The sequence below is a fragment of the Octopus bimaculoides genome, chromosome 4 (genome assembly GCF_046866305.1).
Source record: "Octopus bimaculoides isolate indiv1 chromosome 4, ASM4686630v1, whole genome shotgun sequence".
NCBI classification, from domain to species: domain Eukaryota; kingdom Metazoa; phylum Mollusca; class Cephalopoda; order Octopoda; family Octopodidae; genus Octopus; species Octopus bimaculoides.
The window spans coordinates 135,474,888-135,493,479 of record NC_142931.1 but is presented as its reverse complement, the minus strand read 5'-3'; the positions used below and the strand labels follow the sequence as shown (position 1 = coordinate 135,493,479).

General features: G+C 37.2%; 1 protein-coding gene across 4 annotated transcripts in view; it reads left to right on the top strand.

Annotated features, from left to right (window-relative positions):
- LOC106880154 (protein phosphatase 1 regulatory subunit 21) overlaps positions 1–18,592 on the top strand; it is a 51,542-nt gene that overhangs the window by 10,212 nt on the left and 22,738 nt on the right. For 3 of the 4 annotated variants that reach the window (XM_089351533.1, XM_089351530.1, XM_089351532.1), the window contains exons 2-8: positions 6,983–7,051; positions 10,408–10,554; positions 11,358–11,492; positions 12,819–12,983; positions 14,976–15,034; positions 16,565–16,659; positions 17,566–17,771. In XM_089351533.1, the coding sequence (XP_089207659.1) occupies positions 6,983–7,051; positions 10,408–10,554; positions 11,358–11,492; positions 12,819–12,983; positions 14,976–15,034; positions 16,565–16,659; positions 17,566–17,771 (876 nt within the window). Of the gene's footprint in view, positions 1–590; positions 741–6,982; positions 7,052–10,407; positions 10,555–11,357; positions 11,493–12,818; positions 12,984–14,975; positions 15,035–16,564; positions 16,660–17,565; positions 17,772–18,592 lie in introns of those variants that run through there. The other variant, XM_089351531.1, reaches the window with a different exon arrangement.

Below are 18,592 nucleotides of genomic sequence, written 5' to 3'. Positions count from 1 at the left end.
ACCTGAAAAAAAAACACCATCGGTTGTCAAACGATGGTGGGGGAACAAACATACCCACCCACCCACATACATACATACATACATACATACATACACACACACACACACACACATATATATATATATATATATATATATATATATATATATATACATACACGACGCTGCTTCTTTCAGTTTCCGTCTACCATATCCACTCAGAAGGCTTTGGTCGGCCCGAGGCTATAACAGAAGACACTTGCCCAAGGTGCCACGTAGTGGGACTGAACCCGGAACCATGTGGTTGGTAAGCAGTATGTATGTACGTATATATGTATACACACACGGTCATATGTATGTATATATAGACAGACAGACATGCAGATAGATAGATAGATAGATAGATAGATAGATAGATAGATAGATAGATAGATAGATAGATACACAAATTTGAATGTGAGCAAAATCAGATTGTTTATGTTACTAATCACTAGCATACATGATATAGCGTAGAGTACTATTGCTCAATGAGGAAATAAAATTCATCTAAGATATTCTCTGTTTTGGGATGTAGCAATTATAATGTGTTCGTTGTTTGTCGGATACTATTGTCACGTGGACTTTTATCACAACGTTAACTATCAGTCACGCACCGGTGGAACTACAGTCGGTTTTCTTATTAACTCACTCACAAAGATTCTATTAAAACTATGTCAGATTTACAAGCAAAATACCAGCGGCTTGCGTCCGAGTATTCTAAGGTAAATGATAATTTAATAATACCCAGTAGTTATTCAGTGTATGATCTGTGTTTGCTTGTGTCGAAGCTACAAGCTGCGGAACATATGACAAACAAATCTCAACAGTTAATAACAAAATCTTGACATGACCAACTGTTCATCTCGTGTCCGCCCTCTTCTCTGATACCTAATATCAACAACGTACTTTTTTCTTCTATATACTCTCAGCACACTTACTCTGACCTCATATATGTAAATACCTCTACATATACTCATATACTTTTATGTATATATATATATATATATATATATATATATATATTTCGAAACGCCTGTGTTAGAATGGGGGTAGCTGATGAAGGAAAATGTTCTCTATGTGGCCTGTGTGCTTTCTGTACTCTGGTTATTATTATTATTTTTGTTTTTGTCTACGTTTTGTTTTGCAATGTCCTGTACGTAGATATGCACCTATATATACAGGTAGACGTAGGTATGCACATACCTGTACGTATACCTGCATGTTTGTGTGTGTATGTGTGCGTGTTGCAGGATATAGTTTTTGTTCTTTATTTTTCTCTTATTTATATTAAGAATTTTCCAAAATTAATTCTAAACAAACGTGAAATCAGAATTGATTTGAATGCGTACAATTGTTTGTATTTTAAAATAATGTGTTTTTGTAATTACATTTCGCACTAATTTTCAACGACCGATTTTATATGATAGCTTTCTCTTTTATTCATTTAAAGACCTTCAGTTATAACTGAAAAGAACTTTGATGTTCTGTTATCAGTTGCACAATTGACATAGGTGGACGGCGTACTTACAATGTTTACATATGCCTTACTAATATCTCTGAAATAATAGTTAAAAGAAAAAAGATTTATAATTCTCACATTCTGAACTTTATTATTATTTCTAACGTTCTTGTTGATTCATCTATAACATAAAATTAAATATAAGCCGGATTTAATTAATATTTTTGTTTAGATCTTTTGATATTGCATCCCAGGAGTACCGTTGTATATCATGTTGGTAGAGTCAGTAAAGCGTCGGACGTAATGCCTTGCGATGTTCAGTTACGTCCCTTTACGTTCTCAGTTCGAATCCCGTCCAAGTATAGGTCGGTCAAATAAATACTAATCAATTAATTGGGGCGATATAATTAACTATTTCCTACCTAAAGTGTGTAACATTCTACATATGTTTAGGAGATGTTATTTGAATTTGTATTCAATAACAAAACAATGAACATCGTCTTTTGTAAAAGGCTAAAATATATTTCAGCGGAGTTAAAATTTTTCGATCACTTTTCAAGATTTAGTTCCTTTTTCTTTCGCTACAGTCAAAAATCTCGGCATATTTTCATACATGAAAAATATATTAAAAGGAATGCAGTGCCTGTGTTTTGAACCTCGTCGTGTTATATATTAAAAGGGATGGGAGGGTTGTTTGTGTTAGCTTCTTATCCAAGGAGAAGACTGTTTCACTTCTTTGTTTGAGAAAAAGCAGTTCTATAAGTCTTATTCACAGAGGAAGTGGATAACAGGACGAGGTTTGTCTTTATCTTTTACTTGTTTCACTTAGTGGACTGTGGCCATGCTGGGGCATCGGCTTCGTGGTTTAATTGAACAAATTGCCCCCAGTACTATTTTTAAGTTTGATACTTATTCTATCGGTCTCTTTTTGCCAAACTGTTACATTACAGGGACATAAATAAACCAACACCAGGTCTCAAGCAATGGTAGTGGGACAAATAGAAAGACACACACACACATACACACACACACATACACACACATGTATATGCAACAAGCTTCCACACAGTTTCCATCTATCAAATTGATTCACAAGGCATTGGTTGAGCCTGGGACTGTAGTAGAAGACGCTTGCCTAAGATGCTGCTAAGTGGGACTGAACCCAAACCATTTTCCATGTTTACTTTTGAAGTCTGCATTCTCTTCTTACTGTTAATCACTTAATTAAAAAAGAAAATGAGGTCTGTTCTTTCTGTTTAGTCATTTAAACTGAAGTGAGAGTAATTAGATGTCTTAGTCAGGACATGCCTAAAGGTTAGTTAATTATTAACATTTAATTTGAACTGCCAGTGGTTAAAAAGAACAGAGAGGCATTACTGCCCTTCTGGAGTGAAATGGTCATAAAGTGTTAGCAATGGTCTCGGATTCAGTCCCACTGCATGGCACCTTTGTCGTGCTTTCTACTATGGCCTCTGGTTGACCAATGCCTTGTGAGTAGATTTAGTAAATGGATACTATGTGGAAGCGCATTGTGTGTCTGTATATATATATTTTACAATTTAAATATAGGATAAAATCCTTATAAGAATTTATCAAGTAGTTAGCGTGGGAAACATTTATTAATTATTCCCTATAAATATATTTATTTATATTAAGGGCATTACTATACATAAATGCCTCACGCTAGGAGGGACTCTAAAAGTCAAACTACCATAATAAACACATTTTACCTTACGTGAGGGAATGCACTCCTCACGTTCGGTAAAAATATGTTTATTATGGTAGTTTGACTTTTAGAGTACCTCCTAGTGTGAGGCATTTATGTATAGTAATGCCCTTAATATAAATAAATATATATATATATAAATATATATAAATATATATATATATATATATATATATATATACAATCAGTTGGTTTATGTCTCAGTTCTGCAAAAGAGACTGAGAGAATAAATAACTGATGTAAAAAATGATTACTAGAGTAATTTGTTTCACTAAACCCTTCAAGGCAGTGCCCCAGCATGGCTACAAACCAGCGACTAAAACAAGTAAAATATTCTTGTTTTTAACACCAGGTCAGTCCTGAATAGGCAGATCTATTCACAACTGTATGGCTGCAGTATATCCATCTGCCTCACAAAATTAAATTGAATGGTTACAGTTTCAAATGCAACTGTCATCACTTAATTTTATTTTGGTATTTCTTTTACATATGAATTAAATTTTGAATCAAGTCCCTTTTTTTTAAAGATTGTTCGGTGTAAGTTGAGAGATTTGGCTACTATTTCTAGCAAGTCAAGTGACCATGTAGAGATTTCCTACCTAACTTCTTTTTTTCAAGCCCTAGGACTCTTAAGGCCAGTTACCCAGTTTCCATCGCATATAAATGATCAAGATTGCAACATCCTCACTGAAGGGGATGCTGGTCCATCGCAAGGCCCAAGACCAGCAATTTTGAGGGTATGGGGCTCAATTACATTGATCCCAGTACTTGTATTTTATCAACCCTGAAGGGATGAAAAGCAAAGTTGACCTTAGTGAGATTTGAACTCAAGATGTGAAGAATCAAAAGAAATTATACTTCTAAACATTTTGTCCAACAGTCTAATGATACTACCAGTTTGCTGCCTTCCCAATCTGACTTGATATGATTCTCATAGTTTTTGAAGTTGGAGTGACAGGAAATCAATATGGTTGTATTGTAAGATAATTTGTCAGTCAGAACTGAGATAGCCACTGTTGTGGACATTTTATTTTACTTATATTACTGTCATGCTGTCACTTCACATGCTAGAAATAGCAGCCAAACCTATTTCAGATCACAATCTTCTGTCTTAAAAAAAAAGACTTGTATTGGTGGATGTAATCCTACAAGTACTAAGTCTAAATAAATAATGACCAGGATGGTCACTTTTAGAACTTCTATGATCATAAGTCTACTGGATCTGGCTGATCCGAGGTTAAACAGCAACACTGCCTTATTGTTTCTGTTGTATCTTTGGTAAAGAAGAAATGCTCAATCAAGAATGCAGGAATATATAATATAATACTCAGTTACTTATTCCAGAGGTCATTGGGGTCACATTAGAAGAGCTGAATTAGGATAGAAGTTGTTTAACCCTTTAGCATTCAGCTTATTTTGTCAAATGTAATGCTTATTTAACCACATTGTTTTGAATTACCATGTATTATCTCATAGCTCTGGGATTTCAATGATGTAATTCTGTATTTTCAGAATGACTTTGTAATATAGGTGTGAGAAGCCTGATCTGGTCAGTTTTAATGTAATACAGGTAGAATATTTGGGCTGGTTAGCGAAGGCAGAGGTATTGTTTTCAGTTGTGTTTGTTTGTTTGTTATCTCAAGAACCGCTGGATGGATTCAGATGAAACTTTCAGGGATGTTTGGCCTTGTGACTGGCACAAACTGATTAGATTTTGGAATCAATCTGGTACCAGACAAGGATTCTGGATTATTTTTCCGTTTTTTTTTTACTTAATTTTTGAGAGCATTTTCAGTATTCTCGTTTGTGAGAAGAGTCAAGTTTATTTCAGATATTCTCATTTTAAAAATCATCTCCAGCTAATCGTTGAGAGGACGCTGGTGTTGCCTTGGCAGAAGTTTTCGCTCTCTGAGTGCTCTTGTTTATAATTTTTTTCTTTTGAAATCTGGTATTTATTCTATCACTTTTGCTGAACAGTTAAGTTATGGGAACATAAACAAACCAACATCAGTTGTCAAGCGGTGGTGGGAACAAACATAAGCACAAAGACGTACACACGCTTGCATACTTATTTACATACATAAACACACACACGCACAAATACATCCTACTGTGCGTCCAAAAATAATTGACAAATATTCCCTCATTAACATACCACAGTCACTGACTCATAGACTCAGGTTGCTTTCCTCCCTCCCACCACCGTCTCTCTTGTCTGTTATTACAATGCAATGACATATGCTCCTCTCTACTATTCACTCTCAAATCAAAATTCTTTGGTTAATCTTTCTTTACTCAGAACTGCCACCCTCTGAAAAAATTCCCCGATGCCACATGTTTTATGGGCACCAATGTACACGAGTTCAAACTTTAACACCAATCTCATTGCTGTCATTGGTCTGCAAAGGAGAGCAGATGCAATAGATGTCTCACCTCCTCCTTCAACTAAGCAATAATAAAAGAAATATGTTTCTTCTTTTCTTTCTAGTGTTACAAGCCTTGCTCCTATCATTATCTGTTTTTAAAAAAGCTATTTACATTTTCAATATTATATTTATAACTATAATGATTGGTGTCGAGTAATAATAAAGTCCTTTGTAGGTTGAGGTTGTGACCCAGTTTTGATTTCACATTGAATCTATCTCGTTTCACATACATTGTTTTTTATCTTGTACTCATTTTAGTAGCACCTGGAAGGGCTAAGTCAAACATATCACTTCTGTATTTAATTTAAGTCTCGTACTTATTCTGTCAGTTTCTTTAACACCAGTGGTCCGGCAGTGGTGGGGGTCAGACAAACACAAAGACACTAACACTGGGCTTCCATACAGCTCATCCTCATCATCATCGTTTAACGTCTGTTTTCCATGCTGGCATGGGTTGTACGGTTTGACTGGGGACTGGCAAGCCAGGAGGCCACACCAGGCTCCAATCTGATCTGGCAATGTTTCTACAGCTGGATACCCTTCCTAACGCCAACCACTCTGAGAGTGTAGTGGGTACTTTTTACGTGCCACCAGCACAGGAGCCAGTCAGGTGGCACTGGCATTGGCCACGTTTAGATTGTGCTTTTTATGTGCCACCAGCAACTTCATTTCTAGTTCTGGTAGTGACTCAGCTATTAGAGCAAGGTCATTAGCATTGAGGAGCTCCCAGGGGCAGCATGTCTTGAATCAGTATGCCAATAATAAACACACATACACTGGTTCTGCTTCACTTCTTTTATTTTTATTTGTTAAATTGATTAATCATTCAACCAATTAATTAATTGATTGTTTGGTCAATTAATCAATTGTCTAAGTTTGCTAAAGTCCTTCTGTTGCCATTCATGACTTCATCAATGACATGTTGTCTCTGCTTGGACTTGCTTTAGAATACTTTTGGAGTATTTTATGTTTCAGCACGTCATAGGGTTTGATAACAAATACTTCTGTCAGACCCTCAAAACTAAATATGTTTCCAGCATATAAATATATTATAAATGTTAAATATGTTGGCGTTAGGAAGGGCATCCAGCTGTAGAAACTCTGCCAAATCAGACTGGAGCCTGGTGTTGCCATCCGGTTTCACCAGTCCTCAGTCAAATCGTCCAACCCATGCTAGCATGGAAAGCGGACGTTAAACGATGATGATGATGATGATGATGATGATGATGTTATCACATACATTGATTAATTATTTGTTTTATGATGTTTCGAGTAATTTAAGCATGTGTATAAACTATGTGTTTTGTGATAGCATGTATTACATACTAAATTTATTGAATCTCTACCTTCCAGTTAAAAGCACAAATTCCAGTTCTGAAGAAGGCTGTGGTAGATGAACAAGCACTTCAAGAGAAGTTGAAGGTAAATTTTGTTTTTTAAAATATTGACTGTTTAAATATATATATATCTTCGTCGTCGTTTAACGTCCACTTTCCATGCTAGCATGGGTTGGACGATTTGACTGAGGACTGGTGAAACCAGATGGCTACACCAGGTTCCAATCTGATTTGGCAGAGTTTCTGCAGCTGGATGCCCTTCCTAACGCCAACCACTCAGAGAGTGTAGTGGGTGCTTTTACGTGTCACCCGCACGAAGGCCAGTCAGGCGGTACTGGCAATGGCCACGCTCATCTCGCTCGAAAAACCTCATGTGTCACCCGCACAAGAGCCAGTTCAGGGGCACTGGCAACGATCTCGCTCGAAAGATTTCATGTGTCGCCTGCACATGAGCCAGTCCAGGGGCACTGGCAACGATCCCGATCGAAAGATTTCATGTGTCGCCCGCACATGAGCCAGTCCAGGGGCACTGGCAACGATCTCGCTCGAAAATCCTACGACGGCCCCACACAAGAGCCAGTTCAGGGGCACCGGCAACGATCTCGCTCGAAGAAATTTCATGTGTCACCCGCACAAGAGCCAGTCTGGGGGCACCGGCAACGATCTCGCTCGAAAAACCTCATGTGTCACCCGCACAAGAGCCAGTTCAGGGGCACCGGCAACGATCTCGCTCGAAAGATTTCATGTGTTGCCCGCACATGAGCCAGTCCAGGGGCACTGGCAACGATGGTGCTCGAAAGATTTCATGTGTCGCCCGCACAAGTGCCAGTTCAGGGTCACTGGCAACGATCTCGCTCGAAAATCCTACGACGGCCCCACACAAGAGCCAGTTCAGGGGCACTGGCAACAAACTCACTCGAAAAATTTCATGTGTCACCTGCACAAGAGCCAGTCCAGGGGCACTGTCAACGATCTCGCTCGAAAAACCTCATGTGTCACCTGCACAAGAGCCAGCCCAGGGGCACCGGCAACGATCTCGATCGAAAGATTTCATGTGTCGTCCGCACATGAGCCAGTCCAGGTGCACTGGCAACGATCCCGCTCGAAAGATTTCATGTGTCGCCCGCACATGAGCCAGTCCAGGAGCACTGGCAACGATCTCGCTCAAAAATCCTACGACGGCCTCGCACAAGAGCCAGTTCAGGGGCACCAGCAACGATCTCGCTCGAAACATTTCATAAAGTCCCACCCTCCTATCATAGTTTTCAAAAACATCATGGTGGGGTGGTGAAGAATTACAAAATATTCTTTTTTTTTTGATTGGTCAAGCCAAGAAATTTCCATGGAAACTAAATATGTAAAAATCAACAAATAGTAATACAAAGAAAGATGTAATCACAAGAGCAGCTACCATCATGCATTTTATCAAACCTAACAACAAACACTAGCAACTGTATCAGTTACATATATATATATATATATATATACACACGTCATCATCATCATATTCATTTTACTGTTCATTTTTCCATGCTTGTGTGGGCCAGATGAAATATGTCAAGGTAGATTTTCTACTGTTAGATGGCCTTCTTGTTACCAAACTTCACCCATTTCCAAATATCACGTGATATCACGTCAAGAACGCACACATGTGTGCATACACACAGTCACACACATACACCACTAAAAGTTAACATACATGCACACATGATATTAGAGCTTGCCACCTCAGTTACCAACAGCTGATCAATCCACCTAATCAATGTAACTTTCTCATTAAGTCATGAGGCATTAATTAAACATAGCCTGAACAGATTAAATTAATTAGATCTATTGAGATTGATTTTAGAAAAAAGATATTTTTTTCTTTTGTTTCTTTCAAAAATTTATTTATCTCTCTCTCTTCTCTTTTCATTACCTTAAACACTATAAATCTTTCAACTTAGCTTTTCTTTGGTTTTATTTCGATTTGTATTATTACTAAGCAATTTACAGTAATCCCTCGACTATCGTGGGTGTTATATTCCAAAACCTCCCACAGAAATAATTAAAATCTAAAAAAATATAAATACCTATCGGCCACAGAAACCCATGATATACCGAGGAGTCCATGATATACCGAGGAGTCTATGATATACCGAGGAGTCCATGATATACTGAGGAGTCCGCGATATAAATTTACATATATTAGCCAAAACTTTGTGATGTACTGAGTGCATGAAAGGTGAACCGTGATAGATGAACTGCGATATGGCAAAGGATTATTGTTTATTAATAATGGATTATTTCTGTTAATTAAAACTGCTTGTTATGAAATTTTGATCAAAATTAATGACATCCTTACCTATGACATCAGTAGCAGTCATACAACCTTATTTACTCTACGTTCAAGCTAAGCATCAATGTAAATCATCATCATCATCATCAGCGTTTAACGTCCGCTTTCCATGCTAGCATGGGTTGGACGATTTGACTGAGGACTGGTGAAACCAGATGGCTACACCAGGCTCCAATCTGATTTGGCAGAGTTTCTACAGCTGGATGCCCTTCCTAACGCCAACCACTCAGAGAGTGTAGTGGGTGCTTTTACGTGTCACCCACACGAAGGCCAGTCAGGCGGTACTGGCAACGGCCACACTCAAAATGGTGTATTATCACTTTCACCTGCTTCTTCCACCTCTTCATCACCATCCTCCTCTTTCTCCTCCTCCTTTTTCATCCTCATCCATTGTTTTTATTCAGCTTTAGATCAACCTTCAGTAACTTGAGCTATGAGCGAAGGCATTCCAGGTGTGACCATCCTGCCTCTTCGTTTTTGTTTATTTATTATTTTTTTGCAGGCACAGTGTATCTAGGACAAGATTATCTAACGTGTCCTTCCTCTCCTTTTTTAAGATGGTTCAGTTTGGTATAGGTGAAAACACATGGCCTAATGGTTAGAGTGTTACACTCACAGTCACAAGATCATGGTTTCAATTCCCAGACCAGGCAGTGTGTTGTGTTCTTGAGCAAAACACTTCATTTCATGTTGCTCCAGTCCACTCCACAGTAAATGAATAATCTTGCAATGGACTGGTGACCCCTTCAGAGGAATGTTGTGATCCCAGTCACTTATACACCATGGAAACTTAGAAACTGGTCCAATGAGTCCTAGGATTTGAGACAGTAATCTCCAGGGATTGATGATGATGATGATGTGACATTGAGACAATCTGGTTGGTATTTCTAGCAGGCCTCCTTGTTGGCTAATTAAGTCAGCTTTTGCTATTACTGCAGCTGCTGCTGTTGCTACCTGCACATTCTACCAGTGAATTCAATCTTACATATATATACCCTGGGGTTTGTTGTGGGCTAAGATTAAGGCAATGCTATTTAAATCACCTTTATGTCATTTATATCTGAAGAGAATATTTATTATGAACTGATAACGTTTTGTTGCAGGTGAACATTAAGGAAAAAGACCAGTCAGTGCGCAAATATGAACAAGAGGTTGACAGTTTAACATTTCGAAACCAACAATTAGCAAAACGGGTCCTCTTTTTACAAGAAGAACTTGAACAAGTGTCTACAACCAAGAGAAAAAATAAAGTAAGCTATTCTTCAACTATTTTACTGTTGCCATATATACTGATATATTCAAATTACTATCACCATCTTCATTGTTAAAACCTGAATATACCAGTTTGTCTGTGCATAAGAAAGATAATTCTTCATCTCAGAAGATACGTTCATTGAATGCCAGACCAAAATCCATCAAGCCAATATAGTTTAAGACTGACTATATATATGTGTGTGTGTGTGTGTGTGTGTGTGTGTGTGTGTGTGTGTGTGTGTATGTATATATATAGAATGTATATATACACTACTTTTAAACATGTATATATATATATATATATATATATATATATATATATATACTACTTTCAAAAATTATTAATTGTTCTTACAGACTTGAAGTTAATTTTCATCTTCATTTTTCTATACTTCTCATTATGTAAAAAGAAACTTAATTTCCTATATATATTGTTAATATAGAGTTAATGCTTCTGTTTCATGTTCTCAACATATATATATATATCATACTTAATGTATATATACCACTGAGAGGCCAATTACTGCTGTATTCAGCCTAAGGTAACATCTCTTATGGATGTGCTTTATATATATATATATATATATATATATATATATATATATATATATATATATACATATACTCTAGTAACTGGTCTAATAATGGAATGGAGTATGTACATTAAATATGATACTTTGATTGCTATTTTACTTTAATATTATCACAAATGCATATACTCTGTGTGTGTGTGTGTGTGTGTGTGAGCATGTGTGCTTGTGTGTGGATATTTCAATATGTCTGACTTACTGTTTTATAGACTAAAGTTGGGGGTGGTGCTGCAGATTTGCCCACACCAAACTCAGAGGTAACATTTTCACATTATCTGGAAAATAGTGTTATTGGTGAAGAACTACAGAGCAAAATTGAAGAGAATGCACGTCTTCATAAGCAGGTGAGTAACATCTGAAATATTATGTATTCACAACAGACTTTCAGCTGGTCAGCTCCTGTGAAACTGTCCAACCCATGCCAGCATGTAAAACAGACGTTAAATAAAGATGAAGATATCGTTATATGCAGACTTACATACTGACACATGCCTCTGAAAACACCAACTGTTATGCACTAATGCACATACTAAAAACTATATGTGGGGATTAATGTGTGAGTTTCTACATAGTTACTTGATCTGTTGTGGAGGCGCAATGGCCCAGTGGTTGGGGCAGCAAACTCGCAGTCATAGGATTGCGGTTTCGATTCCCAGACCGGGCGTTGTGAGTGTTTATTGAACGAAAACACCTAAAAGCTCCACGAGGCTCCAGCAGGGGATGCTGGTGAACCCTGCTGTACTCTTTCACCACAACTTTCTCTCATTCTTACTTCCTGTTTCTGTTGTGCCTGTAATTCAAAGGGCCAGCCTTGTCACACTGTGTCACGCTGAATATCCCCGAGAACTACGTTAAGGGTACACGTGTCTGTGGAGTGCTCAATCACTTGCACGTTAATTTCACGAGCAGGCTGTTCCGTTGATCGGATCAACTGGAACCCTCGACGTCATAAGCGATGGAGTGCCAAGAAGAGAAGAAGACTTGATCTGTTAGAAATAAAAGCCAAATCTTCTCCACATTGCATCATGCTCTCTTAAATAAAGAGGAGGACTAAAAATGAACAATGTCACTTGTTTTGACTGTGATGCTCATTTACCACCATCATGTGATGTCAAGACAAGGGTACATACAAACACACACACACAGACATACATGCACACACTCATACGCACACGCCCCCCCACACACATATACATGCATGCATGCATCCATACATACTCTCTCTCTTTTACTTGTTTCAGTCATTTGACTGCGGCCATGCTGGGGCACCGCCTTTAGTCAAGCAAATCGACCCCAGGACTTATTCTTTGTAAGCCTAGTACTTATTCTATCGGTTTCTTTTTGCCGAACCGCTAAGTTACGGGGACATAAACACACCAGCATCGGTTGTCAAGTGATGTTGGGTGGACAAACACAGACACACAAACACACATGTATATATACATATACATATATACCATGAGCTTCTTTCAGTTTCTGTTTACCAAATCCACTCACAGAGCTTTGGTCGGCCTGAGGCTATGTACATACATACATGCATACGTACTTACATACATATATTCATGCATTCATGGATACATTCATGCATATGCATGCACACACACACACGCACGCACGCATGCATACATACGTAAATACATTCATTCATAATTGTATATAATGTTCTGCAGGTATTTGAAACCCAGCAAGAATATGACAGCCAGCTACATAAACTACAAGAACAACTTTCAAAGTATGAAAAGGAATCTAGTCAACACCATGAAGTTCTGTCTCTTACAGTTCAGAAAGGAAAATCTGAAGTTGAAAAACTACAACAGGATAAAGCGATGATGGAGGTGAGATGATATTTATTGTAGCTGTCATCATATTTCTCTTTTTCACTTCTTAATTGTCATTGTTTTAAATTCTTTGCTTTCACGATTGAATAGATTGGATGGCTTTGCAATACTACATCTTACTTCGAATGATCTCTCTGTTTTGCCATTTTGTTTGTGATACTCCTTGTTTCCATTCAATATATTTATCTTTGTTTGTTAGGTGTTTGGTTTAAAAAAAGACAGTTTTAAACGAACCACTGATAAATGAGAAATGGTTGAGCACTCCATTGGTTATGATAACAAATGTTTCAGTTGATTCAATCAATAGAACAGCCTGCTCATGAAATTAATATGCAAGTGGCTGAGCACTCCACAGACATACATACTCTTCAAGTAATTCTCAGGGTGATTCAGCATGACAATCAAATGTGACAAAGCTGGCCCTTTGAACTACAAGTGCAACCTATCTTTGCCAGCTGAGTGGTCTGAAACAATTTGAAATGAAGAGTCTTGCTCAAGAACTCAACTTGCTGCTAGGAATCAGACTCACAACCTTATAATTGTGAGTTGAATACACTAACCACTAACACCTTCATAATAGAACATTTGGCAAAATAGGCGTTGTTCCAAGATGCCCAATTTATTCCTTTAACTTACCCAATTGTCGCTTTTGAACAATTTTAAACAAACATAATATTGTTTCATGATTAGAAACAATCTATGATAACAACATAGATTAGTAAATAATAAAAAAATAATAACAGGAAAATATCAAAACAAGCAGAATCTTTGACTGATTGCCAACCAATGTTATGACAGATCAGTTCATTATAAATGTAACATGATTCACAAATGAGTGTACTGTGCTATTCCAGACCAGTAATGAATAAATCAGTGATAAACAAGGATAGATGTACTTCAATAAAAGTACTTTCTTGAGATGAAGTAACTTTATTTAACTACCTACGCTCGTGTCTTCTTGTATGGTCTGTTTCTTCCATAAGTGTTTTACAACATCAACTCAGTATTTTTTACACATTTACACTGAGTTTATCTCAGAAAGTAGGCTTCCACCCAATTAATCATACCTTTTCTTCACCAATTGCTCCCGTTTTTCTTACTTTAGGGTTCAGGTTCCACTTCCATTAAAGAATCCCTACCTATATAAACAGTAATCACAATAGTCTCTGGGTTGAAACTACAAAAGCTGAGAAAATTCAGGTGTTAAAAGCCAGGTGGTTAATGCTCAGCTGAGGCTGTTGCTCAGGTCAGTCCTAATTAAGTAGACATGATTAAACATGTTCCAGCTATGACCATCCTGTCTGCTTTTTTCAGTTTCATTTGTGACATAAGTGAAATTTTGCTGCTATTTCTAGTAGGTCGCACGACTCGTCTAAGTAGAGGCTCTCTTATTGATTTGCTAGCTATATCCCTTTTTACAGCTGATATATGTTGTCTATATTGAAATGTAGATGATTGAGATGCCAGAAACAATAATGCACTGTATTTAATTTTGTCCTTTTCAGTTGTAAGTTCAAACCTTATCAGGACTAGCTTAACTTTTCATCTTTTCAGGGCACAAACTGTCAAAAAAATACTAATGGTCTAAAAGTGACTTAATTATTCAAATGCTTCTCATACAAAAATATATTCTGTACTTATTTAACCCTTTCGATACCAACCCAGCTGAAACCACCTCTGGCTTTGTAGTACAAATGTCTTGTTTTCAATAGTTCTGAATTAGAATCTTCCACCAAACCTTAGTCACAATTTATGTTCCTAACACTAGCTTAATGATAACTAAGTTGCTTTACTAAAGAAACCCAGAGCATCTCAAAATAAATATGGTAACAAAAGGGTTAAGGAATCTACAGTAGAGTTTTATTTTATTTTAAATATACTCTGAACTTTCCTTATACTTTGTAGAAAACTAGAAAATGAGCAGAGATGGAAGCCCTCTTAAGTGATCACATATTAGCAGCTTTTATATGACTTTTATATGAATTTCAGGTGAAAATTCAAACTCAGCAGGGACAAATTCGAGAATATAAAAATCAAGCTGAAAGAATGTAAGTACAAGTGTACTCTTTTACTTGTTTCAGTCATTTGACTGCGGCCATGCTGGGGCACCGCCTTTAGTCAAGTATATCGACCCCAGGACTTATTCTTTGTAAGCCTAGGACTTACTCTATCGGTGTCTTTTGCTGAACCGCTAAGTTACGGGAACGTAAACACACCAGCATCGGTTGTCAAGTGATGTTGGGGGACAAACACAGACACACACACACACACACACACACACACAACACACACATATATATATATACATATATACGACGGGCTTCTTTCAGTTTCCGTCTACCAAATCCACTCACAAGGCTTTGGTCAGCCCGGTGAACAATATTTCACAACACTTGCATTTGACTACATACAAAGCCTTGTTTTGGATGAGTAGATGGATGAAAGTTGTGGCATCTGTGCCTTGCCAACACAAACACACACACACATGTATATACTCACCTACATATATATAAATATGCATACATACATACATACACACACACACACACACACATATTTTACTGTAATATAATCGTCTTAGAATCCATATGTTTGGAAAAAATATATGTGCTCATATATTTATCAGTAGAGTGGGTTTATTAATCAAAGCATAGAGTATAAAGTATATTCATTTCAGCCAATCTTAGCAATCTATTCCGCACAGGGTCTTAAGGCTCTTGCCGCCTTACAGCCGTCTCAGATGCTTCGAGGCCAAGGGACATAACTCTTGATATATCCATTTTTCACCATATTTTCTCCATACCTGTCATTTCTGAATCTTACATGGTATTATCTAACACCCTGTGCGAAACCAATCGGTAAGAAATGGACCTGTAATACTGTATACTTTGACTTCATCGACATCATTATCATTTAACGTCCATTTTCCATGCTGACATGGGTTGGATGGTTCATCCAAAATGAAGACAAAAACCATTCCTCCATGTGAATGGTTTGAAAAATTGCTAAGATGTTAAGATATTTTTCTTAACATGAAACCAATGGTAGCCTTAATACATAAATAAAGGAATTTTATCCACCAATGTAGTGTTGAGCACTCATTCTCACTGTTCAACATTTACACACACATATATATGGTGTAGTGGTTAAGAGCGTGGGCTACTAACGCCAAGATTCCGAGTTCGATTCCAGGCAGTGACCTGAATAATAATAATAATACTAATATTAATACTAATGCTAATAATAATAACATTGAAAAATACCTTAGGAATGAGAACCCAGGTTCGAAATTTCCCCAAAACACCTGATGAAGGCTCGAGGGTATATCAGCTGAAACGTGTTAACAACAAACAAGATGAGGACAAATATCCATCAAATGTAAATAATGTAAATAATTCCGCATCTCTTAAATATAGAACAGTTTAGTTTATGTTTACATGTAACCCTTAACCAATACATATACCATCACTAATCTACCAGTTGTAGGGAATATCTTCAGTTTTTTTCGTTCATTTCGACAAATGTTTTACTCATCTTTAATGTCTTAATCTTTCTTTTTCAACTTTTCACAACTGTAGTGAAGACCATCTCCGTGATGTTCAAAAACATTTAACTCGGAAACTAAATAATGCCACCAAAGTCATAGAAAGTAACCTTCCATTCATTGACTCAAGTAAGTGCTCAGGTCGCTTGTCTCTCTCACTTCTGTTCTTTGGTTGGTTCAATATTTTTCAACATTTACACCCTGTCTTAATTATATTTCCAATATAATATTTAGCTATTAACTGATGCATTCATATACACTGAGCACAACTGCTTTTCTTATTATGCATTACTAAAGAGTTCTTTACAACTGAGAATAAGGATTCATTCCTATGTACTCCTATGGTAATATCTATCACATTTTAAGGGCGGTGAGCTGGCAGAATCATTATCATGCGGGATGAAATTCTTAGCGGTATTTCGTCTGTCTTTATGTTCTGAGTTCAAATTCCACCATGGTTGACTTTGCCTTTCATCCTTTCGGGGTCGATAAATTAAGTACCAGTTACACACTGAGGTTGATGTAATCGATTATCCCCCTCCCCCAAATTGCAGGCCTTGTGCCTACAGTAGAAACGAATCTCTATCACATTTTATTCTAGATTTTTTCTTTTGTTTCTACTTGTTTCAGTCATTAGACTGTGACCAAACTAGGGCACCATCTTGTAGGATCTTTTAGTTGAATGGTTCGACCCCAGGACTTATTTTTTTAAAGCAAGCTACTTATTTTGCCAAACTGCTAAGTTACAGGGACATTAACACACCAACACCGGTTGTCAAGCGGGGGTGGGGAACAAAGATACACACACACACACACACACATATATACGACAGGCTTCTTTCAGTTTCTGTCTACCAAAACCACTCACAAGGCTTTGATCAGCCTGAGGCTATAGTAGAAGACACTTTCCCAAGGTGCCACGCAGTGGGACTGAATCTGGAACCATGTGGTTGGGAAGCAAACTTCTTACCACACAGCCATGCCTGCACCAATTGGCTTTTGTCAATTTTTGTTAAATTTCTTTTCTCCTTTCAGGTATATCAGAGTACAACAGCCTAAATCTACCAACGCATGACAGAAAATACCAACTGCAAGCCCGTGAACTAATGTCTCAAGCTGTTAACATTGTTAGTGCCTTTGCTCAGGCCTTTGCAAACTTCTGCTCTTATTCAGAACAACGAGCTCACAGTATATCTACAATGGAGTCACATGATCACCCACTTTCAGTTATCAATAAAAAGGTTAGATAAATCTTTTCATCTTTTCAAATGATTTGAATAAGCTGTGTCACTCTGACTGGAGAATTTTCATTGAATATATTACAAGCTTATTTGTACTGAATGAAGATAGAATTCAGCTCACAATTCATCTCGAACTCTAGGAAAAGAAGGGTTAAGCAATTAAGTTGCCACAAGATCCACCACTCAGTTAGTTATATTTCCATTTGCTATTTGGGATACATATTTTCTTATTAAACAAATGTTTAGTTCTTGTTCAACCTTGATCAAGCAAACTTGTTGTGGCTAATCGCTTATGATAAATATGATAAAAGAAAGCCACATTCTTGGTGTGAACTCACATCCACAGATTTGATTTATTGCTTCTTTTAATGGTATGCCTACATATTTTTTGCTTTTTGAAAACTGTGCCACAAAATTCTGATGCTTTCTTTTGAATGAAAATTGTTTGCCAATAGTAAGGAATATTTATTCACGTAACCAATATCTTGTAGTGAATATTTCCTTACTACTGCCATGGCAGAAATCAAAATTATACAAGAAATAAATTCATCGAAGCAAATGACTACTCCAAGTATATGCTATAATGAAGAGCACACTTTTTTAGACCCTCAGAGCTCTTCACCCTGGCAGAATGCTGTTGGCTTTTGGCAGCTCTTACCTTACAGATCCCTGCCACTGCCTCAATGCAATGGTACCTTAGCAGTTTCTGCCAGCTGCTTCTTATTTAAACATTAGAGCAACTAGCTTGTATGCAGACCAATTATTGCATCTTGAAAACCCTAGATTTGAGAATTAAATGGTAAAGTAGATGAAACATTTGA